The 27,160-nt window shown below is 37.7% G+C and overlaps 1 protein-coding gene across 1 annotated transcript in view; it reads right to left on the reverse strand.

The window, feature by feature from the left end:
- Positions 1-6,938: 6,938 nt before the first annotated feature.
- LOC119519370 (solute carrier family 5 member 4-like) overlaps positions 6,939-27,160 on the reverse strand; it is a 37,462-nt gene continuing 17,240 nt past the window's right edge. Inside the window, exons 7-15 of the mRNA XM_037816952.1 lie at positions 24,465-24,545; positions 22,249-22,469; positions 19,932-20,067; positions 18,337-18,444; positions 17,021-17,171; positions 12,462-12,630; positions 11,089-11,304; positions 8,374-8,476; positions 6,939-7,153 (exon numbers count right to left, since the gene is read on the reverse strand). Of these exons, the coding sequence (XP_037672880.1) occupies positions 6,939-7,153; positions 8,374-8,476; positions 11,089-11,304; positions 12,462-12,630; positions 17,021-17,171; positions 18,337-18,444; positions 19,932-20,067; positions 22,249-22,469; positions 24,465-24,545 (1,400 nt within the window). The remainder of the gene's footprint in view (positions 7,154-8,373; positions 8,477-11,088; positions 11,305-12,461; positions 12,631-17,020; positions 17,172-18,336; positions 18,445-19,931; positions 20,068-22,248; positions 22,470-24,464; positions 24,546-27,160) is intronic.

The raw sequence follows: 27,160 nt of genomic DNA on the forward strand, positions 1-27,160 counted from the left end.
CCCTCTATATGTTTTCAACACTCCTTTAGTTACCTCTAGCAACTTTTACCTGGAGGGCTGATTTTGGGAAGAGGGTACCCTCAGAGACAATCTACCTCAGTCAGTTTTTCCCAGAAAAGACAGGTCCGGGACTCACAAAGGGGGTGTAGATCACTATCAGGTTTCCCTGGGGATGATACCCAGGAGGGTGCCAGTCTTCCCTTTGATGCCTCCTGATTCTGTGCTGTTCCTGTCCTGCCCAGCAGATGGCACTCTTCAGCCCACTGCCCTCCACAGGTTTAAGGTGGTACTGTGCCTTTAATTATCAGCAGAACGCGCCCCTATCTTGCATGTCCTGAGACAGAGGCTGAGGGGAAATTGGGCTTAAACTCTTTTATTTTTTCCCAGATACTGGGGTCTGGATTCTCTAAATATCAGTCACCACCTTGTTGGGTTTTGATTTCCCTCTTTTCTTGGGGAAGAGCCACTCTTCATCCCCCTGTTCTCTGCAGGCTGGAAAAGTTACAGTGACTCTTAAGCAGCTCCACTTCTGCCCCTACAGAAGTGTGTTGGAGACACAGGCTGGGCTCTGCTTTTTGTAGGCTGAAACTGTTGCTGATATACCAGCCCCTGGGATCTAAATTCTCTGAATGAGAGCTGCCACTTGTTCTGGGTCCTGACCCCCTTTCCTTGGGGGAACTGTCTCCACCACCTGACTAGTTACTTTGTCTCTCAGTCAACCCTACTTCTGCCCCTGCCTAGGGCAGGGCTGAAAACAGAGACTGCCAGCTGCTTTCTTTAATGGGCTGCTTTCTTTAATGGACTGCTTTTAAAAAAAGCTGATCTCAGGACTGGTCCCCAGCACTCCAGATTCACCAATCAAGAGCTAGAGTTGGTACGTGGCTCTATCTGCCCCTTTTCCTGGGGGCACAGCCCTCTTCCAGCAATCTGAGCTCAGCCAACTCCAGAAGCCTTTGTTTTTTCTGTCAGCCTTGCTGGAAGTGGGGCTGAAACAGAACTCCCAGATTCTTTCTTGATTGCTTTGTAAATTTATCTGTGCTTAGAGCTGGTATTCAGCAGTCCAAATTTGTTAATCAAATCCACAATTGGAGCCTGGCTGAGATCCATTTCCCTTGCTCCTGGTAGAGAGGGGTTCTGTTTCCCACCAGAGTGACTCCCAGATCAGCCTGCCATGCCAATTGGAGGTGTGGAAGGATTTACTTACAACTCTTCACTATGATTTACCAATCTCACACTTCCACCCATTCCTTGCTGGTGTACCACATGTGCCTGGTGTTCAAAGTCCCTCAAACAGTTGTTTCAGACAGTTCTACTACTTACTAGTTGCCCTGGAAGATGGACTGAATCCTAGAACTCCCTATGCTGCCATCTTCCTTGCTCCTTGCACTGCCTTTTGATATACAAAATTTCAATTGTTTATTTAATCAAACATGCATTTTCACCTTTTGTGGTATCTAGGTTTCCTATTTTTAAGAATGTTTCCCACCATAAACTACTAGATAGAAAAATAGTCAAAGGTTAGAAATAAGACAAACATTGAAGTTAAAATAGAGAATTAGTTAAAGCTCCTTGAGGTATTTCACCAATCAGATTAGTAATTTTTTGCAAAAGCAATTACTTTTAGTGTAACTGAGCCTACAAGGAAACAGGTTACATTATTGGCAGGGATGTGGATTCCTCAAAATATTGGAATGTAATCTGTGAATATCTATTACAATTATAAATAATCATATTCATGTTTCAGTTATACTACTTTGAGGATTCTATCCTATAGAAATAAAACCTTCAGCAGGTATTTCTGCATGAGGATGATGATTGCAACATTATATGTGGTTGCATACATTTTAGGAACATCCATCTAAAGAGGAATTGTTAAAGAAATCAGAATAGATTTATATTATATATAATTAAACAATTTATAATGAGTAAGTTTGATTTACATTAGTTAGCCATCGTGATGTGTACCATGTGCTACAAAGAAAGAAAACTAAATTGCAAACTAATGTGCATTTGAGCCCATTATTTAAAAGCAAATGAATTAAAAAAACCCAAAAGCCATAAGGAAAAGATTGAACAATTTGACTAAGTAAAATTTAAAGCTTCTGTACACCAAAAGACAACATAAACAAAGTTAAAAGGAAGACATAGACTTTAAGAAAAAATAATTGCAACTCACATGCAAATAACAAATACACAAATAATGTCTATAAATAAGTTACAGACTAGATAAATGTATCAGGAAATTCACAGAAGAAAAAGAACAAATAGATAATAAATATATACAAATATGCACAATCACACTAATAAGAGAAATAAAAAATTTTAAAATGCGATTATTTCTCAAATGTCAAATCAACAAAAATCAATTGAGATTGATAATATCCTCTATTAATATATGTATAAATAAGAACTCTGATATATTGATGAAAAAATATGAAGTGGTGAATCCTTTTTGGACACAAATTTTAAATTTTTATGAAAATATTAATTGTCCATTTTTTTTCTCCAGTATTCTGTTTCTAGGAATTAATTATTAGAGAAAATAGGAGAACCTAAGATGGCGGCTAGGAGAGACAGGGCAAAAAAACACCTCTGTGAAAAATACTAGATAAAAGCCATAAAGTGACCCAGAACACCAGTTCCAGCAATGCACCAGCTGGACAAGTTCTGCTAAATCCACAGGGACCGTGCACGTGGTGAAACTGGGAATCTGCATTCTGAAACGAGTGAGTAAGCCTGCTGAATATCCGACAGCCATGCCAACCTGGGTTGGCATTCAGAAGCGGATGAGTTATTTTTTTAAAAAAACCCCAAAGCAGCTGCAGATACGGCAGCAAGAACCGCACAGTGAAGCGTGGCAGGAACAGGCTGTGCAAATGCCTCAATAACTAGCATGGAAGATAGCCTTTCATGCACCTGCTGCTAATTGTCTCAGAGTGAGGAAGACAAAGGTTAGCCAAAAGGGGAAAATAACCACACCCCTTGCAGCCATCTTCCCTGTGGGCTGGGAAGCTCCTGCCCAGCACCAGAGCCACAGCCCAGAGCTGCGCCAAAAAACCCAGTGTGATGGGAAGTGTTTCCAGCAACACGCGCACATGCCACAATATTGGGCGTGGACAATAGCCTTTCACGCACCCACAACTAAGTGTCCCAGAGCTGAGAAGGTGGGGCTGTGTGAAAAGGGGGAAATTAACATGCCTCATTCAGCCATTTTTGCAGCAGGCTTGGAATGCACCTACATGGCCTGGCGGCCCAGAACTTCCCTTGAGGGATGGCATGCACTTGTGATGTAGCACAACCTTCCCTCAGCAGAGGCCCTAGAAGGGCACGGCTAGGAAGAGGGACCCACTCAGAAACACCAGGGACCATATGCCAATAACAAGGACTTGTGGGTCAGCAGCAGAGACAGTCAGTGGTGAGACTGAAATGAAGGTTTAGACTCTTGCAACAGCCTTAAATCTCCAGGAACACCTGGGAGGTTTGATTATTAAAGCCGCCCTCCCTCCCTAACCACTCAGACACACACCCCACATTCAGGGTGGACAGGACCAACAACACACCCAAACTTGGTGCACCAATTGGACCCCACAAGAATCAGACTCCCACACACCACAAAGACAAAGTTGGGGAGAACTGACTTGAAGGGAACAGGTGACTTGCATGCACCATCTGCTGGTTAGTTAGAGAAAGTGTACTCCACCAAGCTATAGTTCTGAAAAATTAGAGATTAGTCTTTGAATAATCCTACATATCCTAAAAGAACCCTATCAAGTAAAGCAAATGCCAAGAGGCCAAAAACAACAGAAAATTTTAAAGCATATGAAAAAAACAGATGATATGGAAAACCCAAACACAAACACCCAAATCAAAAGATCAGACGAGACACAGAACTTGGAGCAATTAATCAAAGAACTAAAGACAAACAATGAGAGCATGGCATAGGATATAAAGGACATGAAGAAGACCCTAGAAGAGCATAAAGAAGAAATTGCAAGAGTAAATAAAAAAATAGATGATCTTATGGAAATAAAAGAAACTGTTGACCAAATTAAAAAGATTCTGCATACTCACAGTGCAAGACTAGAGGACACTGAACAATGAATCAGCAACTTCGAGGGCCACAGAATGGAAAATGAAAGAACAAAAGAAAGAATGGGGGAAAAAATTGAAAAAATCAAAATGGACCTCAAGGATATGATAGATAAAATAAAACATCCAAATATAAGACTCATTGGTGTCCCAGAAGGGGAAGAGAAGGGTAAAGGTCTAGAAAGAGTATTCAAAGAAATTGTTGGGGAAAACTTCCCAAACCTTCTACACAATATAAGTACATAAAGCATAAATGCCCAGCGAACTCCAAATAGAATAAATCAAAATAAACCCACTCCAAGACATATTCTGATCAGACTGTCAAATACTGAGAAGGAGGAAGTTCTGAAAGCAGCAAGAGAAAAGCAATTCACCACATACAAAGGAAACAACATAAGACTAGTAGTGACTACTCAGCAGCCACCATGGAGGTAAGAAGGCAGTGGCATGACATATTTAAAATTCTGAGAGAGAAAAATTTCCAACCAAGAATACCATATCCAGCAAAGCTCTCTTTCAATTTTGAGGGAGATATTAAATTTTTCACAGACAAACTAATGCTGAGAGATTTTGCTAATAAAAGACCTGCCCTACTTCAGATACTAAAGGGAGCCCTACTGACAGAGAAACAAAGAAAGGAGAGAGAGATATGGAGAAAGGTTCAGTACTAAAGAGATTCAATATTGGTTCATTAAAGGACAATAAGAGAGACAGGGAAAAATTATATCTGACAAACATAAACCAAAGGATAGGATGGCTGATTCAGGAAATGCCTTCACAGTAATAACGTTGACTGTAAATGGATTAAACTCCCCAATTAAAAGATATAGATTGGCAGAATGGATCAAAAAATGTGAACCATCAATATGTTGCGTACAAGAGACTCATCTTAGACATAGGGACACAAAGAAATTGAAAGTGAAAGGATGGAAAAAATATTTCATGCAAGCTACAGCCAAAAGAAAGCAAGTTGTAGCAATATTAATCTCAGATAAAATAGGCTTTAAATGCAAGGATGTTATGAGAGACAAAGAAGGCCACTACATACTAATAAAAGGGGCAATTCAACAAGAAGAATTAACAATCATAAATGTTTATGCACCCAATCAAGGTGCCACAAAATACATGAGAGAAACACTGGCAAAGCTAAAGGAAGAAATAGATGTTTCCACAATAATTGTGGGAGACTTCAATGCACCACTCTCTCCTCTAGACAGATCAACCAGAAAGAAGACCAATAAGGAAATTAAAAACCTAAGCAATCTGATAAATGAATTTGATTTAACAGACATATATATAGAACATTACATCCCAAATCACCAGGATACACATTCTTCTCTAGTGCTCATGGAACTTTCTCCAGAATAGATCATATGCTGGGACATAAAACAAGCCTCAGTAAATTTAAAAAGATTGAAATTATTCAAAGCACATTCTCTGACCACAATGGAATACAATTAGAAGTCAATAACCATCAGAGACTTAGAAAATTCATAAACACCTGGAGGATAAACAACACACTCCTAAAATAAATGGTTTATAATTTAGAGAAAATAACACTAGCTAATGTGTGAAAAGATGAATGTACAGGTTTGTCCAGTTGAGCACTGTTGATAATAGGAAATAATTGAAGTCAACATGAGTGTTCCTCAGTAGGGAAAGTGGCCAAGTTATGGCAAACCAACCTATGGAATACTGAGGCAACTATTAAAATGAATGAGAGAGACCTGTATGTACTGATAGGCAAAATCTTCAAGATATATTTTATGGGGAAAAGCCAGTCACAGAGCAACATAAAAAGCAAGATTGCATTTTGTAAAAATAGTGTATCTTCATACATGTATATAAATGAATAGAAATATTCCTGGAGCTTACATTTTAAACTGTTAATGGTTATTTCTCTGGGAAGTTAGTGGGAATGGATGAGAGGGGTGGGTTGTTGGTGGATAGTACCATATTTAATTTTATAAAGTAACACAGTTTGAATTTTTTATAACAGTTAAGATAGACATATTTTTTGTGTGATTTATTTAAAACAGCTTTTTAATTTGTTGGCTTGTGAAAAGATGTGTTTTTAAGCCTATGCACAATCCTATATCAAGATAATTGTCATCAGAATGTCAAAGTAAAACAGAGAAATAAGACAGAAAAATATGCGTGTACAAATAAAAAAATGCCAAAAAATTAATGTTAATATTTAAAGTTAGATTGTGATGATGGTTGCAAACTCTGTGAATATAGTAAAAACCACTGAATGTACATTTTAAATGGATGAATTTTATGGTATGTGAATTATATTTCAATCAATGGGCTTGATATTGCAGCATTCAGTGAGAGATGGATTTATGTAAAATATAAGCTAATAATTCCCATTATACTCATAAAAATAATTTAACAGTGATTTCCACTCTTCCCCACCCTCCTCCCAATTAGGAAATATTTATATTTTCCAAAGGTGAAGATGAAAGATATATATAAATGTAGATGAGAGGTTACCGGGTGAGGCAGGGTTGGGAGAGGCGGTGCCAAATGGAAATCTCTGTAAATTGCAGAAAGTAAGAGTAAGGTCGGGAAAACTGCTTGGAGAATGATCAAAAAAGAATTTAGGCCTCATGTTTCTAGATTATGCACATATCTGGTCATTTCACTGGCTTTCTAAGTGATCAATTCTTTATCCTTATTGACACAAAAGAACAATACAAGCAATAAATCAGTTCAGTAGTTACTTTAGTAGATAGACTTGCCAACTGCTCACCTCCTTTTTGAAATCCACAAAAAGCTCTATAAAAGTGACACTCATTAAAATTATTATTTGCTTATTAAATATTCTTAGTGGCTCAGATAAGAATTCAAGCAAAGTAGCCATGCATAAAGACTGCTACTGTCAGAAGGAGGATGGCATTGATGTTCACTGTAGTTCTCCATAAGGGCTTCTCGGATGTGTCTGTCAGCTTCTTCTTCAGGGCTGCTTCCTCTTCTTTGGTCAGCTTGGGGCCTTTCTTTTGCAAACCACAGAATAAATCATAAGCTGTCTTGAGACATCCTTGAGTTTTCTCAGGGTAATCTGAAACAGAGAAAGATCAAAAAATTATCACGAAACATGGGATATAGAACTTTTATTCTAAATGACAGAAGTTATTTCTTGTCGATATAGTACGGGCTATTGTAAAGAGCATACACAACCACTAAAAACCACTGAAAAAATATAGATAAATTTAATTATATAAAAATAGGAAACTTTTGCATGACAAAGTTAAATATAAGAAATAGACAATCGGCAATTCTGAAAAAACGTTTGCATCTCATATCACAAAGTTACAAGAATCTTAATATATAATGAGTTTCTAAAAACAGAGAAGGAAAGACTTATATGCTAATAATCCCATGTAAACATGCTAGAGAGAAAAATAAATAGTTCATAGAAACAAAAGACAAATGGCCCTTATCCTGACTTAAAACAAGACAACAAACAAATGCAAATTAAAACTTCACTGGGATATCACTTCTCATCTATCAATGGCAAAAATTCATTTTCACAATATTCCATGTTAGTGCAGCTGTGTGGAAACAGGCACTCTCATGCACTGTTGCCAGGAAAGAATAATTCAATTTTGGCAATTGAATTGCTCTATCTGCCCCTTTTCTTGGTGCAGAACAGACTTTCAGCAAACTGAGCTCAGCCAGTCCAGAAGCCTCTCTCCATCAGTTCTGCATCCTCCCTGCTGAGAGCAGGGCTGAAACAGAACTCCTGGCTTCTTTCTTGATTGTGTTGTAAATTTATCTGTGCCCCTGAGGGTATTCAGCAGTCTGAATTTGTTAATCACATCTGCAATTGGTGCCTGGTAGAGTTCTCCTCCCCTTGCTCTTAGGAGAGGGGGCTTCTGCTTCCCACCAGGGAGTAACCCCCGAGTCAGTCTGCCATACCAGTGGGGGAGGTGTACTGGCCTCCAAGTGTGGAACGATTTACTTACAGCTCTCCGCTGCAATCCATCTGTCTCTCGGTCTCACTCTTCCACTCATTCCTGGCTGGTGTACGATGTGTGCCTTGTCTCTGAAGTTCTCCAAAGAGTTGTTTCGGACCATTCCTGCCTATTTACTAGATGCCCTGGAGGATGGACTAAATCTAGAACTACCTACACAACCATCATCCTTCAGAAGTTAATATGTAAAGTTTATTTGCAGTAAGTTCAACAGCTTTTTTCAGAACCTGAATTCAGCGTCTTTTAAAACCAAGCCAGGCACACAGAGTTCCTACATGAAAAACAATCATATACCAGATTTTACCTTCTTCAACACCATTGTCAGCTTCTTCTTGTCTTTTCTCTTCTGCATCTAAATCAATTCTTTCCTCAGTACTGTTCCGAAGAGACCAGCAAAGTCGATACAGCTGTCCAGAGACCGTTCACAAGTACGTTAGTGGCAGGGAAATGTTTGCAATAATACAGCAGTACCTTAGTTTATTGTATGACTTTATAAAATCAAACAGCACAAGAAAGATCACACAGAAAAAACTGTCTCCCACCACACCCACTCCCTGAAATGCACTGACAACTTTTAATTATTTCTGTTTTAATCCTTCTGGTAGTTTAAAAATTCTAAATAGTATGTTTAAAACTCCTACTCTGAATTTATAATCTTATAAACGTTGAGGATTTAGCTCATTTACTGTACCCAGGCTTCACTCATTGTCTCTTTCACCCAAATGTTATTAGTGACATAATTATTTTCAGTTCATCTAGTGGTTACTTTTATAACTTTAAAGTATCTTCTTAAACTCTGTTTCAGGACTCAACAAGTTTCTATAGTATCTCTATATTATTCTCTAGACCTGACAGCAATTAACAGCCTTACATATCCCTTTCTCAGTCCACCTCCCAACTTCAGTCACCTCTACCATTATTTTTAAACTAAGTTTTACAGAATTTAAACTTTTTCCGTAAATATAATAAAATTTCTATGCTTTGCCTGTAAGTTGATTAAAAAATTGAAAATAAGTAAATAGCACTTTTGTTATTATGATTATGCACCTATTTTCTTTCTTTCTTTTTTCTTTTTTTTTTTTTTTTTTTTTTTTTGCCACAGATCCAAGACATGCAATTAAACAGAATGAATAAATGTCAGACCTGGATCATTTTAAGGAAATGGTCCCACATATCAAATGGGGTTTTAAAATTTACAATCCATCATATGCTCAAAATCATGCCTTATTTTAATTGACCTCATATTTGGCCATGACTTTCTTATAAAGATTTATTTGACTAGAATTTGTAATTGGCTTTATTTGTGTTGACATCAGAGGCATATGTTTTCTCATCAGTAAGATTATTATTCATTGCTTCTTATGTTTCTTAAGAATAGTGTTTCTTAAGCTCAATCTACTTTATTTGTGAAATTTCTCTTCTTGGGCTTCCTTGAATTCCTTTTCTAATTTGGACCAGGTGTTTTCTAGTTCTGCCAAAAATCTATCATCCAAGGATTTCTCTTCACTGTACTGCTAGGTTAGTTCCACAACATTATCCTTGACTTTCTCTGAAATATTTATCAGTCCATTTTGCAATTTTTCAATTCACAGTGTATTAATGAAACATAAATATAAATTAGATAAATGTTCTCATTTGTCCTGCAGATAATATTTTTTCTTAAAAACAAATAAACATGGTTATTTCTATGGCATAAAGAGTTTAATATTTAGATTTATTTCTCTGAAAATTATGATATGTCTTCTAATGTTTTTTTACTCAGTACAGCTCCCAATACTCAGCATCAATATTTAGTCATGAATTCTAATGGTGTGTCTTTGGTCAAGTCATTTGGATCATCCTGGGTCTCAGGTTTCCCCATCCATACCTAATCAACTGGTTACTTCCCAAGGAAATATGCAAATAAGTATGAAGGGAAGATTATGAGTAATAAATGCAAAAATACAGAAAAGTTATACATGTTAGTGAGAAATTTGAAGAATATAAGTATATAAAGAATTACTTAAATTAGAAAAAAGTTTAATATTTGCTGGCCCTTTATATCCTCCAGAGATACCTATTGTTCAGCTTCAGATATGTATGCTTTAGTGTTTTGTATGTATAGAAAAACATATATATGTCTATGTGTATTTTATTTTCCAAAAGTGATATTATTCTGCACATATATGGGCATTTTTTTGAAGCTAGCAATAGAGCAAGCTTATGCTTTTAAACAGCTGCATAATATTCAATGTACTATTATTTGGGTACATATTCCTCTAGTGATGGAAATTTGGGTGGCCCCCATTTTTTCTCTATTAGAAACCTTGCTACAGAGAACATCCTCTGTACCTATCCTACTTGTAAATGTATTGCCACATAATAGACTCTTACTAGAGGAATTGCTGACTCATAGGATACAAGAATCTAAAAATTGATAATACTGCCAAATTGTCTTCCTACAAATTCATATGCTCACCAACAGTTTTGGAAAGTGGATATTTCCACATATCCTCACTGACACTGGATATTAATCATACCAAACTTTTATTTTCCATTCTGAAAGGCAACAAATGCATCTATTGTTCTATTTTTCTTATACTTGGTCTCTGGTGCAATGAACTTTTTCACATCTGTGCTGCTAATTAGGCAGGATGTGAAATCCTTTTTGCCCCTAAACAGACCCAGCCCAGATGACAGTTCTGCTGTGAAGCCTTTCTCAGGTTTTAGGCAATGCTAATTGATCTCCTCTGCTATCCTATAACAATGGTGTAATTTACCTGCAACTGCATTGTGAGGTTTTTAGAGGATGGAGCCTTTTTCCTAATCCCTTATATCTTAATTCCTGGTGCTTTGCACATACTAGGTGCAAATCATTGTTTGATTGAATGACTGGATGATAATCTCTTAGGTTCCTTCTACTTCTATTGGTATGTTGTGCTGTGATTCCATAGGCCTAGGACTTGGAGACTAGTTGCAGCTTTAGAAAGCAAAAAACTGTTCTTTAAAAATGAGCACAAATCCATTACTCATTACTCACATGTACATCAGGAATGGGTTTGGTTACCAGGGAGATTCCCAGGACGACCAGGATGGACATAAAAAAGAGAATGATGGCAAAGTACAGATAGTGCACTCCACAGATAATCTTGGGACAGGCACTGGCAGTCAAGCAATTGCCCGTCCCATAGGCGAACTCTGCTATCATACGAACGAGGCCAACTATAAGGCCAGTGATTAGACCCCAAAAGGCTCCCTGCAAAAGAAACAAGAACAAATTCAGAGTTTTAGAAAAGATGAAAAGTCATAATTACCACACTACCTGCTTTCTCAACTTAAGGACAAACAAGTGGTCAACCTTAAGCACAAGTTTACCAAAGCCAGGAAAGCTCCAAACACATGTGTTTGGTAGCAGCTGTTCTCTGTGGTCCTGAAATATCACTGCACTGTTGATTCTCCAAGCTCCACGAGACTAATTCATCCTGTCTACCCCACCCCAAGCTGAATAGTTTTCCTTGGCTTTTCATTCACATATAGATTAAAATATTATGATTCACCTTGTAGAGTAAACAGAACTTTCTTCTGTTATACAATATACATAGCTGACATGTGGTTTCGACAGTTTCACTAAGTTTTTGACAAGCAAAAGCATTGATTTTCTCTGAGAAGTTGGTGGGGTTGGGGACATGTGCCCCCGTTTCCTGACCTAGGTGTTATATTTAAGGAAAACAGTATTGAATTGAGGTGAAGAGAATGAGCTTTGGATGGAGAAAGACCTGAATCTGAACCTCAATGGCCCTACTTACTAATATTAAGTAAATGTGCAAGGATAGGGATAGTAACCTCTCTAAACCGGCTCCTTATCCAAAAATTATAATTTTAATAATAGTAAGTACAACACCTTGGAACAATTAAGGGATTAAATTTACATGGTCCATTACAGTTGATCAATTACATATATCATAATAGCAATCATACCCTTTTTTAGTATGCTATGTCTTCTTAAAAAGCACTTTAGACATTTCAGTTCATTTATCATCAGAACAACCCCATAAGGTAAGTACTACTATGATCTTTATTTTACATATGAGGAAACTGAGGCACAGAGAATAGACTGATTTGCTGAAAATCACATGCAGGATTGGGCCCCGGCAGTCTGATTTCGAAACCTGTGTTCTTCAGCACTGTGTTATATATGTACATAGTATTTCACAAGAAGTATAAAACTATACTGTGAATGTGCATTATATATTTATACACTTGAATGAGCATCAAGAATTATAGCTGGATGAAACTGAAATTGAGATGAAACTTGGAGATATAAAATTAGGGTGAAAGGAAATATTTTTCTACCCCAGTGAAATAAACAGTTTTTCTCATTTTAGCAGAGGAAATTTTTCTCCTTTTACCTACCTGTTCATTGACTCTCTTATAGAAAATGGCAAGCAGGAAGACAGCTGCAATTGGAGGTCCAAGGTAGCTAGAAATTGATTCTATGTAATGGAATAGTTGCCCGTTTTGAGAAAGCTGTACAAAAGGGACCCACAAAATGCTGATGACAATTAGTAGAATGATAAATAGCCTGGAAAGAAATCATTAACATTAATATTAAACAAAAATATTACTGGGACCTGCATTGAACTTTAGTTCTTGCATTCATTCTTGTGGCCATTCATTGGTTTTCCAAAATAAAATCAAGCTCTTGTTCTAACATGAACCCATGTTTAATAATTATCAGTCAGTAAAATGCTGATAAAGCAACTGCTTGTTTATAATTAGTCCTATCTTCAACCATGTGATTAAATATCCATTTATAAAACCTTGTGACTGACACTCTCTGATCCAATGTATGGGCAGATGAGTAATAAAAATAAAGACAATAAATAAATAAATAATAAGGGGGAAAGAGGGTATGGGATGTTTTGGGTGTTCTTTTTAATTATTACTTATTTATTTATTATTTATTTTTTTAAATTAATTAATTTATTTTTATTGAGATTGTTCAGATACCATACAACTACCCAAAGATCCAAAGTATACAATCAATTGCCCACAGCACCACCATACAGCTGTGCATCCATCAACACAATTATTTTTTTTCAATTTTTAGAACACTTTCACTACTCTAGAAAAGAAACAAAGACAAAAAAGAGAAACTCACATCCTCCCATACCCCTAACCATGCCATTCCCCTCCTCCATTATTGATTCATGGTTTTGGTATAGTACATTTGTTATTGTTAATGAAAGAATGTTAAAAGACTACTAACTGTAGTATATAGTTTGCAATAAGTATATATTTTTTCCTTATATGCCTCTTTATTATTAACCTCTAGTTATAGTGACATACATTTGTTCTAGTTTGTGAGAGAGATTTCTAATATTTGTATAGTTAATCACGGACATTGTCCACCACAAGATTCACTGTTTTATACATTCCCATCTTTAAACCTCCAACTTTCCTTCTGGTGACATGCATGACTCTGAGCTTACCCTTCCAACACCTTCACACACCTTTTAGCACTGTTAGTTATTCTAATTACATGCTACCATCACCCCTGTTCATTTCCAAATATTTAAATTCACCCTAGTTGAACATTCTGCTCATAATAAGCAACTGCTCCCCATTATTTAGCCTCATTGTATACCTTGGTAACTTATATTTCATGTCTATGAGTTTACATATTATAATTAGTTCATATCCGTGAGACCCTGCAATATTTGCCTTCACGTGTCTGTCTTATTTCACGCGATATAGTGCCCTCAAGGTTTCTTCATCAAACCATTTCTTTTAAGATGGTTTTGTTCAAACACCATACATTCTGTCCTAAGTAAACAATCGTTGGTTCCCCATATAGTCACGTATTTATGTATTGAGCACCATCACCACTCTCTATATAAGGATATTTCTTCCACAAAGATGGAGGAAGAGTCAAAGAAGGCAGAGAGGTGGAAGAAAAAGGCAAGAGAAAGAGAGAAAAACAAACAAACAAAAAAACAAAAGCTTGAAAGCTAGAAGGTGACAAAAGGAAAGATAGCATTAACCTAAAGTAGAATAAAGAGTCAGACAACATCACCAATGCCGGGAGTCCCATACCCTTCCCCTATTCCCCACCCACCCATATGCATTTAGCTTTGGTATACTGCTTTTTTTTTACATGAAAGGAAGCATAATACAATGTTTCTGTTAATTCTAGCCTCTAGCTTGCATTGATTGTATTTTCCCCCCAATCCTACCCTATTCTTAACACCTTGCAATGTTGACATTCATTTGTTCTACCTCATGTAAAAACACATTTGTACCTTTTACAATCATTGAGCACCCTAGGTTTCCGTGAGTTACACAGTCCCAGTCTTTATCGTTCGTCTTTTGTTCTGGTGTCCCACATGATCCCAGCCTTCCTCTTTCAACCATATTCACAGTCATCTTTGTTCAGTGTACTTACATAGCTGTGCTACTATCTTCCAAAATTGTTTTCCAAACCTCTCACTCCTGTCTTGTCCTTTCTGTCTGCAGTGCTTCCTTTAGTGCATCTTGTAGAGCAGGTTTTTTGTTCACAAACTTGGTCATTGTCTGATTGTCAGAGAATATTTTAAGCTTTCCCTCATATCTGAAGGATAGTTTTGCCGGATATAGGATTCTTGATTGGTGATTTTTCTCTTTCAGTATCTTAAATATATCACCCCGCTTCCTTCTTGCCTCCATGGTTTCTATTGAGAAATCCGCACATAGTCTTATCAAGCTTCCTTTGTATGTGATGGATAGTTTCTCTCTTGCTGCTTTCAGGATTCTCTCTTTATCTTTGATGTTTGATAATCTGATTATTAAGTGTCTTGGCGTAGGCCTATTCAGATCTATTCTGTTTGGGGTATGCTGCGCTTCTTGGATCTGTAATTTTATGTCTTTCATAAGAGATTGGAAATTTTCATTGATTATTTCCTCCATTATTGCTTCTGCCTGTTTTCCCTTCTCTTCTCCTTCTGGGACACCAATGACACATAAATTCTTGCTTTTCATTTTGTCTTTAAGTTCCTGGAGACATTGCTAATATTTTTCCATTCTTTTCTCTATGTGTTCTTTTGTGTGTAGGCTTTCAGGTGCCTTGTTCTCCAGTTCCTGAGTGTTTTCTTCTGCCTCTTGAGATCTGCTGTTGTATGTTTCCAGTGTGTCTTTCATCTCTTGTGTTGTGCCTTTCATTTCCATAGATTCCACCAGTTGGTTTTTTGAACTTTCAATTTCTACCTTATGTACGTCCTGTGTTTTCGTTATATGGTTTATCTCTTTTGCCATATCTACCCTAAACTTTTTGAATTCACTTATTATTAGTTGTTTCAATTCCTGCATCACAGTTGAAGTGCAAATTTGTTCCCCTGACCGGGCCATAACCTCATTTTTCTTGGTGTAGGTTGTAGTTTTCTGTTGTCTAGGCATGGTTTCCTTGGTTACCCCAATCAGGCCTCCCCAGACCAGAATGGGCTAAGGTCCCAGAAGGAAGAAATATTCAGTATCCAGTTTCCCTGAGGGTGTGTCTTAGAAAATTGGTACACCCTCTGATGCCTCTGGTCACTGTGCTTTTCTGCTCAGCATGTGGCACCTGTTAGCCTATAATTCTTGACTGGTGTAAGTTCTGAATGAAAGGCAGGTAGTAGAGCTGGGCCCCACCCCTTTCCTCTTAGAGAAGATAGATACCCTAGGGGGAGGTCATTAGCATTTCAGTGGTCTCTCTCTGCCTGTGCTATACCCTTGTCTGGGTCACAGAACTGGGAACTGAAAATGGTCGAGGCTTTCTCCATTGAGTCAAAAAAGGAGCAGAGCTAGTCCGAGGCGACCCTCCAGCTCTCCAAGGTCAGTCGTCACCCAAAGCCTCTGTCTACTTGTTGGGGACTCATACCTTGTAGTGAGCAGTTCACACTCGCTAATTAAAACCCCAGTTGGAACTCAGCTGAGCTATGTTCGCTTGCTGGAAGAAAGCTTCTCTCTGGCACCACGAGGCTTTGTAGCTCGGGCTGTGGGGGAGGGGTCTTCTAATTTGGATCCGCAGTTTTTACTTACAGATTTTATGCTGTGATCTTGGGCATTCCTCCCAATACAGGTTGGTGTATGAGGAGTGGATGGTCATGTTTGTCCCCCTGCAGTTATTTTGGATTATTTACTAGTTGTTTCTGGTATTTTTTTCAGTTGTTCCAGGGGGACTATTTAGCTTCCACTCCTCTCTATGCCACCATCTTCTGCAGCATTCATTATTTATTTTTATTCTTTTAATTTTAATTTTTTTGGAGTAATGAAAATGTTCTAAAATTGATTTTGGTGATGAATGCACAGCTATATGATGATACTGTGAGCCACTGATTGTATACTTTGGATGGATTATATGGTGTATGAATATATCTCAATAAAATTGCATTAAAATCAATTTATAAAAACAGTTTAAATGTTAGCAATTTAAACTTAAGGACAAACAAATGGTCAACTTTAAGCACAAGTTTACCAAAGCCAGGAAAGCTATAAGATTTATAGAGACTTAGATAGAGCACAGGGCACTACCTAGAGCTTTCAGGCATTCTATTGGTTGGGGCTAGCCAAGATTCAATTGCTTTTATCACATATAGAATAAACTCCAGAGTCTTATTATGGTCTCTGGCTACCTTTCCAACCTCGTGCGTTATCACTCTCCTAATTGCTCCCTGAGTGCAAACTTCACTCACAGCTCTTCTCAAACAGATCAAACATGTGACTGTTAGAAATAAGAGATAACCAGCAGCATTTGAAAGTTTGAAGAAGTAACTATTTCCTTTAAAACTATGGCCCCAATTTTTGTAGCTGGAAAAAAGATAAAGTTGAATTAAATGTTCTTTAATGCCACGTCCCCCACTTTAGAATTCTGACTAGTTTCACCAGTGAGGAGACTCTAGTTCAGACCTTCATTTACACTTTTCCTGAGAAATTTCAGGCAGAAACTAGGGTTCTCTCACCGTCCAGCTATAAGGAGCTCTGTCTCTGATGCCCGCTTCCGGATTTTGGTGTAGAGGTCTATGGTGAAGAGGGTGCTGGCGCTGTTGAAGATGGAGGTCAGGGAGCTCATAAGAGAGGCCAACATGACTGACAGCATCAGGCCTCGCAATCCTGGGACCAGAAGAGGTGCAAACACCAGTTAGGGGCTGGAAGCCGTGGTCTACTGAGGGTCTTGCAAAACCAGAGTCATTCCAAGATAAAAGTGTCACAGAACATTAACAAACTGATGTGCCTATCAACACACATTATCATGGGGAGTTTTCAGCATATATCCTGGTGATTTGAGAACAATCCAGTAAAGAATTTTAGTTCTAAGTATAAACCTAGAGGTCATCTGCTGGGACCAATTTTGGAAGAGAGAAAACAGTGCAGTGTAACTTGTCTTTGGGGAGGAACTATTGGTTTCCTGAAGACTTGCAATAACTGGAATAATCCTAGTAGGTGGTTTTGCCAAAGACATCTTTGGTGGGGCAAAGCTGAGGGTTTTGAGACATTATGACAGCTTCTTCCTCTGTCCATTAGAGATGCCTCTAAACCTCTTAAGACAGTTTATAGAATGGGGTGAATGTCACTTGTGGGTCATGCTCCCTTCTTACTGCAAATGCTCATGTGTATCAGGGAAGTGAAGGTAGCAGAAGCATTAGTAAACCCTTGATGACCCTAAGGTACAAGATTACCTGCTGTCTTCCAAGGCCTGTACTCTGCTCTGTTTCTTTATGTCATGGCAATACAACCTTCTTACATCCTATATAACTTACTTGTTTAATAAGTATGTGGTTCATTTTCTATCTCACAAACTAGAAGTGAGCTACTATGAGGCTGAGGATTTTGTGCCTATCTAACTGATGTTTTCCAAAAATGAGGGCAGTGTCTGGCACAAAATAAGTACACAATAAATAGTTGTAAATAAAATAGATTGGGATGTTTTATGTGGATATCATTGGTCTAAAGATGACCTCTAGTCTTGAGTGTATAAGTTTATGGCTGTGGAACTCTTTTATTGACAATTAGGGTATTCAAATATCCTTCATTGTTGGAAGACAGTCTTAATTATGAGGGACTAAGGACTCTTCTAGCAGGAACTGTATATATCTGATTCATCTCTGTATTCCCTGGGCCCAGAACAGGGCTGGTAGCCTATGGAAGGTGCTCAAGCAATGTTTGATTGAATTGAATTAATGGAAGTGAGAATTAGCAAGGATTTACCATCACCCTTCCTAATGGTTCATCTACCTAGCAGATCTCTGAGGTAGTCCCAGCTGTGATGTTTTCTTACCATCAGGCATCAGCTCTAGCACCAGCGTTGGGTAGGCATAATTCATGCAGCTGACTTCAGTACCACAGTGTTTCATACATTCAGAAGGTATGACACATGCTACTTTATCTGAGGAGGAATTCAGAGGTGAGTTCAGAGAGGGCTCAAACAACAACCCACAACCACTGGACAAAGAGACAGGCTGTAAGTTCAGAGGAGAAAAAGATGTTTGTCCAGAGCTTGGAGACTCAAATTTGAATTATTATTGCTGAGTATTCACACCACAGATCTAGCCCCCCTTTCACACTGGTAGCTTCCCTTTCACTGATCTAGTGGGGTGGCTTTTCCTTGAGATGTGGTCCAGGTAGAATATTGTAACAAACAGAGGAGTTGATGCCATCCTCCAGAAAAGCATCAGGATAATAAGTTCTCCCAGGAGCACTGAACTCCATAGATAAAACCACAAAGACCCAGGGAGTTCGTCCTGTACCCAGTCATCGTTAGCCTGGTAACTTCACCTACATCTAAGAGGTGTCACTTATGATGCTCAGCTGGGGTGACTGCTCCCTGTGTGATGCAGTCTAACTTTACTGTGGTAGTTGCACAATATCTTGGTGATTCTTTTTGCATGAGCATTATTATAATAGCAGATGGCAAAAATTGATGATGAATCACCCAGAATACCCACATCTTTGTACACCTGATTCTTTTCAGTAAAAAATCCCTTTTGAATCATTTAGCACAGAGAAATTTCTCTTTTGGATAACTACAATAAGTGTTGAGACAAAAGTTTGTAGCTTGTTTTTTCTATTTAACATAGTAACTTCATCATTTTCCCAAGTTTTGAGATAGTCTTCATTCTCTTGAGTGCAATTTTCCAGAAAGCATGTAAGTATACAATAATTTCTTTAGCCAGTCCCTGTCTGTTGGCTATCTGTATATTCTTTAGTGTTATAAACATACTACATTGTTATTTCACCCAAATAAAAATGATGCAAAACATCAAGTGTATTCAGTGTAATTTGATGGATTGTCTCAACAATAACCAGAGGCCTTGATTAGCCAAGAAAGGTTTGATTATACTTCCTTCATTCTTCATAATAAAGAAAGTTGAGCTTTAGGAAGATTTTCAAAACTAGTGTTTATCCTCAGCTGACTCAGAAAATAAAGTACTCCATCAATGATTCCAAAGCAGTGAAAGCTGGTATAGATCTCCAGCCATCCAAGGGACCAAGAAATGACAGTACATGTTAAAGGATCTTCTCAGTCAGAGATACCACAGGACTCAATTTCCACAGCTCACTCAATTCTATGTCATCCTCCCATAACTTTCTGTCTTATCCTCTACACTTGCCTAAATCCAGGCCACTCACCAAAAAAGGATTCATGGGCTTTAACACCTATGGAAGACAGGCCAGCAGCATGAAGGAGCTAAGGGAAAGAGTGTCGAATACATCAAACTCTCCTGCCTTTGGCCCTCAACACAAGTTCTGAAATTCTGCTTTTCCTTTCATCTGGGTTTTTCCCTTCTGTTTTTTTTCAAGATTTTGCTACACTTTGAAAACACTTCTCAGAATTCAAGCATGAAAAAGAGGACATATGGCTTCAGGACTTACCTGTGTACAGGATGCGGCTGATCATTCCTGGCATCACCATGAGGAACATGGGCAGCAGCTTCAGGTACCCGCACATGATGCAGGCGGCCTTTACGTGAGACATGTTCTTGCCCGAGAGGCAGCGCTGCACAATGACCTGCCAGGAAGACACAATGCACTCATGAAACAACCAGAGGATGGTTCCAAAGAAGGTGAGTGTCTCTTTTTGAGATTTAATATTACACTAGGAAATGATGTCATTGTCAGTGTAAAATAATGGGCTTTGGAGTAAGATTAGGATTCAAATCCTTATTCTTCTTATATAATATCTGGTCCTTGTGAGTCTCAGGTTTATCATCTCTAAAATGGGATTATTTCTTGTAGGTTATTCTGAATATTTGGTATAATGTATGTAGGGTCCTTGGTGCATAGCAGTCAATAAATATCAGATACTATTAAAATAAGTTTATGGCTCCCATGCAGCAATGGCTATGCCTTCCTCCAGGGATGGTCAAAGGTGAAATATAAGATAACAAAGAACATCCTCCAAATCAGTGGTGAAAAACTGTATTCTTTGGAAGATATTTTGGAAATCTAGTTCATTATATAGAGAAAATAAAGCTGAATCATACACTAATGTCACAGTAACCATTGATTTGAGATGGGTTAAAGATTGTGAAATTATAAGCTTGTAGGTGACAGAGACTGATCAGGGAGAAACTTAAAAAAACACAAATGCTATAAAAATGGGACAAAGAATAAAAAAACAAAAAAATTAAGGCGATCTTACAAATTAAAAATACAAAGGCAGGAAAACTGGAGGATAAAGTTGAGGGAATTGTCAAAAGAAAGTAGAGCAAAAAGACCAAGAGATAGAAAATGAGGAGAAAAGATAATAATACCAGCCCAGGAAGTCCACCACCCAAACATAGAAGAACGTAAAAGAGAAAACAAAATGGAAGAAATCAAAGAAAGAATCTCCCCAAATTACCCAAGACATCAATCACCAGATTAAATGGGCTCATAGTGGCTCAGTGCAATGTACAAAAATAGATCCATACCAAGGCATATTGTGGTGAAATTTCACAACTCTTAGGACAAAGGAAAAACAAGCATCCAGAGAGAAAAGACAGGTATTGTTCAAAGGAATAATTTCAGGTCTTTCAACAGTGACAGTGGAAGTCAGAAGTCAATGAATCTATGAATTTATGAAAATTATTTACAATCTGGAAGTTTGCATATGGCCAAACTATCAATTATGGAAGGAGTGGAGTGAAGACACTTTTCAAACATGCAAAGTATACAATAAATGTGTCTCCTCTGAGGCTTTTCTCAGAAAGCTACTGGAGGATTTGTTTGCCCTGGAAGAAAGAGTAAGCCAAGAAAGAAGAAGACGTGGCTACTGGAAATAAGAGACAAGGCAAAGGGAAACCCATGATGGTAGTGAACGGTGCCCCAGGTGAGCTAGGGGATGAAGCAAAGAGGACAGCTTGCTAGATTGGAAGAGGCCAAAGCACTTTGGGAGAAAGTGAGGAAAAGGAATTAGTGAATACTTGATGTGTTTGCAAGTATTGAAAGGAGGTTTAGGCAATTTTCAGAGAGTTTGGGGATTAATTACTAATTACTGAAAAATTTTAACCCCTACTCCCAAATTAAGATTAATTATTAATTCCAGGTAAAACAAAAAGCCATAGTAAAGAAGAAGAGATCAGAGGATACCACGTGGCTCAGCTATGAATTATATATATAAGGACACAAAATGGAAACACTGAATGTTGATCTCACCAAAATTGTGATTTAAATCTATTGGGAGGGTGGGGACAGGAGGTCTGCTTGCATGTGAACAAGAATGCAAAGTTGAAAGAGAACTAAACTTTCCTTTCTCATCATGGGAAGCCAATAGAAAAAAATCTTAAAACTGGAAAACCTAGAGGGAGCAACATGAGCATGTTATTTGAATCACTTGAGGATCAAGTTTACAAGCAAATTCTGATTCAACGGATCTGGGCAGAGTCTGAGAATCTTTGTTTCTAATGAGCTTCAAGGTGATGTCCATGCTGACCATCCACAGACCGCACATTTAGTGCAAGGATTTAGAGAATGAAATAAATACCAAAATGCTCAACTGAAATTGCTGAAACTGAAGTGTTTGCCTCCGGGGACAAGAAGCAGGGGAGAGAGCTGGGTATTGGGCTGCTATTTTTCATAAAAAGCCTTGTAGAACTGTTAAAAACAATGTGTGTGTAAATCTGACACACTATAGAAACTAAAGCCTTCTCAAGAAGAAAAAGAACAACACAAACAATTAAAAACACACATGCACATACACACATGTCACCTGATCTGTGCACCAGTACCACACAGCTACAATGGTCATTCCAAAAATCGTTCCTGGCCATGGGATATCTCCAGTGACAGCATCTCGGAAAATGTGGAAGGAGTCTGGCTGTGGAGTGTAGCACCTGGGACTGATGGTCAGGTTGTCACCCTCGACTATTGATGGGATGGCCTTCATGTACTTCTCTGTGAAACTCTCGTAGCCTCCAACTTCAGCAAATGCTGAAAAGGCACCAGATAAAGTGAAATATATTACAGAAGTTGGAGACACCTGGTGTTCATGATTATTTCCTTATGGCCGAGGTAGCCTAGTACGCAAGCCTGGTCAAATTCTCAGTGTCTTTCTTCCGGGATCCAGGGCATTGTCCCTGCTACCAAATTTACTTTCACAAAATATAAAAAGCAAATTGCTCTTTCACCTTTCTCCTTGTAATGCTTTTTAAAACTTTGATTTAGTTTCTAGCTTTATGGTAAAGTAAAACTGTTATACAACAGACTGATATTGAAGTCTCACAGCCATTCAGAACAGAAACTAATTTGAATGTGAACTAATGAATGAATGCAGTGAAATTAGTCATTAGAAAGCCCCAACTCCCCTGAAAGGGCCAGGAAGTGAAAGTCTCTCTTCCTGACATAGAGCCTGGCAAGTCTAACCTTATCCGCCAGTTTTCTGCTGAAACATTGTATTTTGCCTATGTTACAAACTTAAAATTCATCAGAGTATCATATAATTGTAGAGTCGCAGTCAACATTAATTCATTTCCTCATTAGTTATTTAATTGAGCACCTACTAGGTGCCAGACTTTGAGCTGAGCAGTAGGGATGAGATTATGTGCAAAACAAATGAGCGAGGCAGGAGCTCAGCCTTGTGAGAGGTACAGACAAGCAACTACTATAGGGGAAATTGCTCTGATAAGATGAATTTGGTTTGCAAAAAAAAAATCCATGGGAGACTCCAAGAGATGAGAGAGTCCCATCTTCCCATCTTAAGGATGAGAGAAGTGAGGCTTAGAGAGGCTATATAATTTGCCAGGGAGTGCATCACTGAAGTCAGAAACCAAAAAACCAAGAGCATGAATAGTATAGAGGTTCTGGCTAACTGAATAAAAGACACACAAAAAATTGGTACTAGCTGTTGCTTCCAGAGCAGCACTGTGCAATCGAACTTTCTGCAGTGATGGAGCTGTTCTATATCTGTGTTGTCCAATATGGTAGCTATTAACCATACATTGAAAATTGAAATGTGGGTAGGTGACTGAGGAATTCAAGTTTTAATTTTATTTAATTTTAATTAATTTAAATTTAAATAGCCACGTGTGATAGTGGCATCTGTATTGTGTTGAAATTACAGACTATCATTGTGAATGTGTCTGTTTTTGTGGTTCTATCAGTTTTTGCTTCACGTATCTTGAAGCTCTGTGACTAGATTCATGTATATTCAGGATTGTACTTCCTGCAGTTCAAGTAGTTGGAGCATGTAGACTACAGAACAGGGGTGGGATGAAGAGAGGTTTATTTTCACTCTATACTCTTTTTACTATGTGCATGAATTTCCTATCCAAAGATAAGTGAATGCCATAGTAAAATAAAACAAAAATTAGTAAACTATGAATTCAGTTTATCAATATTGCCTACTGGCACGATTTAATCAAAAGAGCACACTAACTGTTGGTATTAACAAGTCACAGTCAACACAGAAAATTCAACCTATGGTTGTTTATTCTAACAATAAAGTGAGTAACAGTCTTTAAAGAATTTCCATCTGAAATGAGCATAATAAGGCTAATATTTAGTTACCTAAAATTTCCCCAAGTTAATCTTTCATTTCACAATGATACTATGCAAATAAAATGTTTTTGCGCATTGACTCTTGTGAGTCAACACTTGCAAAACCGTGAATCCATTGGTACTGATTTTGTCTATTCTGGACACAGAGAAACAATACTACACAGGATAGTTTACCTAAGCAGTGATTTTGTAAAGGGAGTAAAGTCTTTCTTCCCCATTTCTTCATGATGAAATACTGCAGAAAGAAAGAAGTCAATTGATATAATTTCCCATGATGGAAATTATATCAATGACTGGAAAATGAGTCCAGATGGAACTGGGAGGCAGTAGCTAAAGAGCAGCCCAGAGAGACTGAGTAGAAACATGTCCCCTGGTTTCCAGTCCGGCGGCTGCTTACAGGCATGCCACCATGTGCCTTTTTTCACTTACCAAAGCCCATGAGAATAAAAGAGCCTACGAGCATGATGATGGTCTGGAGGGTATCTGTGTAAATCACTGAGGCCAAACCTCCTGTGGAGAGAAAGAAAAAGACAAGGGCATTTTGTCCATGTGCACTGATTTTTTGCTTTCACCTCTGAGTTCTCCTCTACCCAAACCCAGGCTGGGATACAGGTTTGTCTGGGAATCATTATTTCATTAGACTTGTGTCTCTTATTGATTCTCCTGTCTCCCTTGCCTTGCCCTGACTCATAGTTTCCATGAATTATAGTGGAGTTCCATCTTTGTGTGAGTTTTTGAATATTAACTGGGGAAAATGAAAAATTTTATATTATGAAAGTTTCCCCTAACAATCCCTTAATTTGCCATATTTAGTATAGCATACCATCTCTCAAAAAATCATCAAATCTTAGGTTGAAAAGTACATATAGTAGTATAAACACCACCTGTGATGGTGTTTTTCATTTTATTTTATTTTAAAAGTTTTATTCACACACCATACAATTCACCCTAAGTATACAATCAGTGGCTGTTGGTATAATCACATAGTTGTGCATTCACCACCAAAGTCATGAGAACATTCTCATTTCTTCTGAAAAAAAAATTCCATGTCCCTTATATCCCCCTATTAATTGACATTTAGCTTTGGTATAGTGCCTTGGTTACAATTAATGAAAGAATATTACAAGGTTAACTATAGACTTGACTTTACACTAATTGTATTTTTTCCCACCTAATACCCTACCATTAACACCTTGTAATAGCGACGCATGCTTGTTCTAGTTCATGTAGGAACTCCATTATATTTATACAATTAATCATCATCATTGTCCACACTGGGTTTTGCTAAGTTATACAGTCGCATTTTTTATCCTTTAGCTTTCCTTCTGGTGACATACATGTCTCTAGCCTTCCTCTTTCAACTATATTCATACTCATATTCACACTTTGTTAGTTGTAATTACAGTATTGTGTTACCATCACACAGTACTGTGCTATTCATTTCCGAACCTTTACAATGAATCTTATTGAACATTCTGTACTCCTTAATCATCGATTGCCCGATCTCTGCCCACTTTCTATCTCCTGATAACCTGTGTTCTCACCTTTAACTCTCTGAGTTTGCTCATTATGGTTGGTTCATATTAGTGAGACCATACAGTATTTGTCATTTTGTTTCTGGCTTATTACACTTGACATAATGTCCTCAAGGTTCATCTACATTGTTGCATGCATCATGATTTCATTCCATCTTACAGCTATATAATATTCCATTGCATGTATATACCACAGTTTGTCTACTCGACCATTAATGGACATTTGGGCTGTTTCCCTCTATTGGCAACTGTGAATAATGCTGCTATAAGCATCAGTGTGCAAATGTCCGTTCATGTCCCTGTTTCCAGTTCTTCTGAGTATATACCTAGTAATGGGATTGCTGGATCATATGGCAGTTCTATACTTGGCTTCTGAGGAACTGCCAAAATGTCTTCCAGAGTGGCTACACCACTGTACATTCCCACCAACAGTGAGTAAGTGTACCAACTTCTCCACATCCTTTCCAGCACTTGTAGTTTTGTTTTGTTTTGTTTTTTTGATAATGGACATTCTAGTAGGTATGAATGGTATCTGACTGTGATTTTGATTTGCCTTTCCCAATAGTTAGTGAAATTGAACATCTTTTCACATGCTTTTTAGCCATTTGAATTTTCTCTTTGGAAGGAAAAAGATGTCTATCCATGTTTTTGCTCATTTTTTAATTGGATTGTTTATTTATTGGTGAGTTGTAGGAGCTCTTTATATATTCTGTATATTAAAACCTTATAGGATATGTGGTTTCTGAATATTGTCTCCCATTGAGTAGGCTGCTTTTTACTTTCCTGACAAAGCCCTTTGATGCACAAAAGTAGACAGTTTTATCTATTAATAGTTATCTATTTCTTCTTTCATTTCTTGCACTATGGGTTTACAGTCTGGGAAACAATCTCCTACCACTAGATCTTTAAGACATTTTCCTACATTTTCTTCTGCAAGTTTTATTGTCTTAACTCTAATGTTTCCGTCTTTGATCCATTTTCTGTTACTTTTTGTATAACGTATAAAAGAGGGATCTTCTTTCATTGTTTGGGATGTGGATATCCAGTTCTCCCAGCACCATTTGTTGAAGAGGCTTTTCTGTCCCAGTTGAGAGAACTTGGCCACCTTGTCAAAAATCAACTGTCCATAGATGAGAGGGTCTATTTCTAAACTCTCAATTTGATTCCATTAGTCAGTATATCTGTCTTTATTCCAGTACCATGCTGTTTTGACCACCACTGTAGCTTTGTAATATGCTTTAAAATCAGGTAGTATGAGACCTCCAACTTCATTTTTCTTTCTCAAGATGTTTTTAGCTATTCAGGGCACACTGCCCTTCCAAATAAATTTGATTGTCAGTTTTTCCATTTCTACAGAGTAAGTTGTTGGGATTTTGATTGATATTGTGTTGAATCTATAAAGCACTTTGTGTAGAGTAAACATCTTAACTATATTTAGTCTTCTAAACCATGAACATGGTATGTCTTTCCATCTTTTAGGTCTTCCTTGATTTCTTTTAGCACTATTCTATAATTTTCTGTGTATATGTCTTTTATGTCCTTGGTTAAATTTATTCCTAATTATTTGATTCTTTTTGTTGCTATTGTAAA

The sequence above is a fragment of the Choloepus didactylus genome, chromosome 23, assembly GCF_015220235.1.
Source record: "Choloepus didactylus isolate mChoDid1 chromosome 23, mChoDid1.pri, whole genome shotgun sequence".
Taxonomy (NCBI): Eukaryota; Metazoa; Chordata; class Mammalia; order Pilosa; family Megalonychidae; genus Choloepus; species Choloepus didactylus.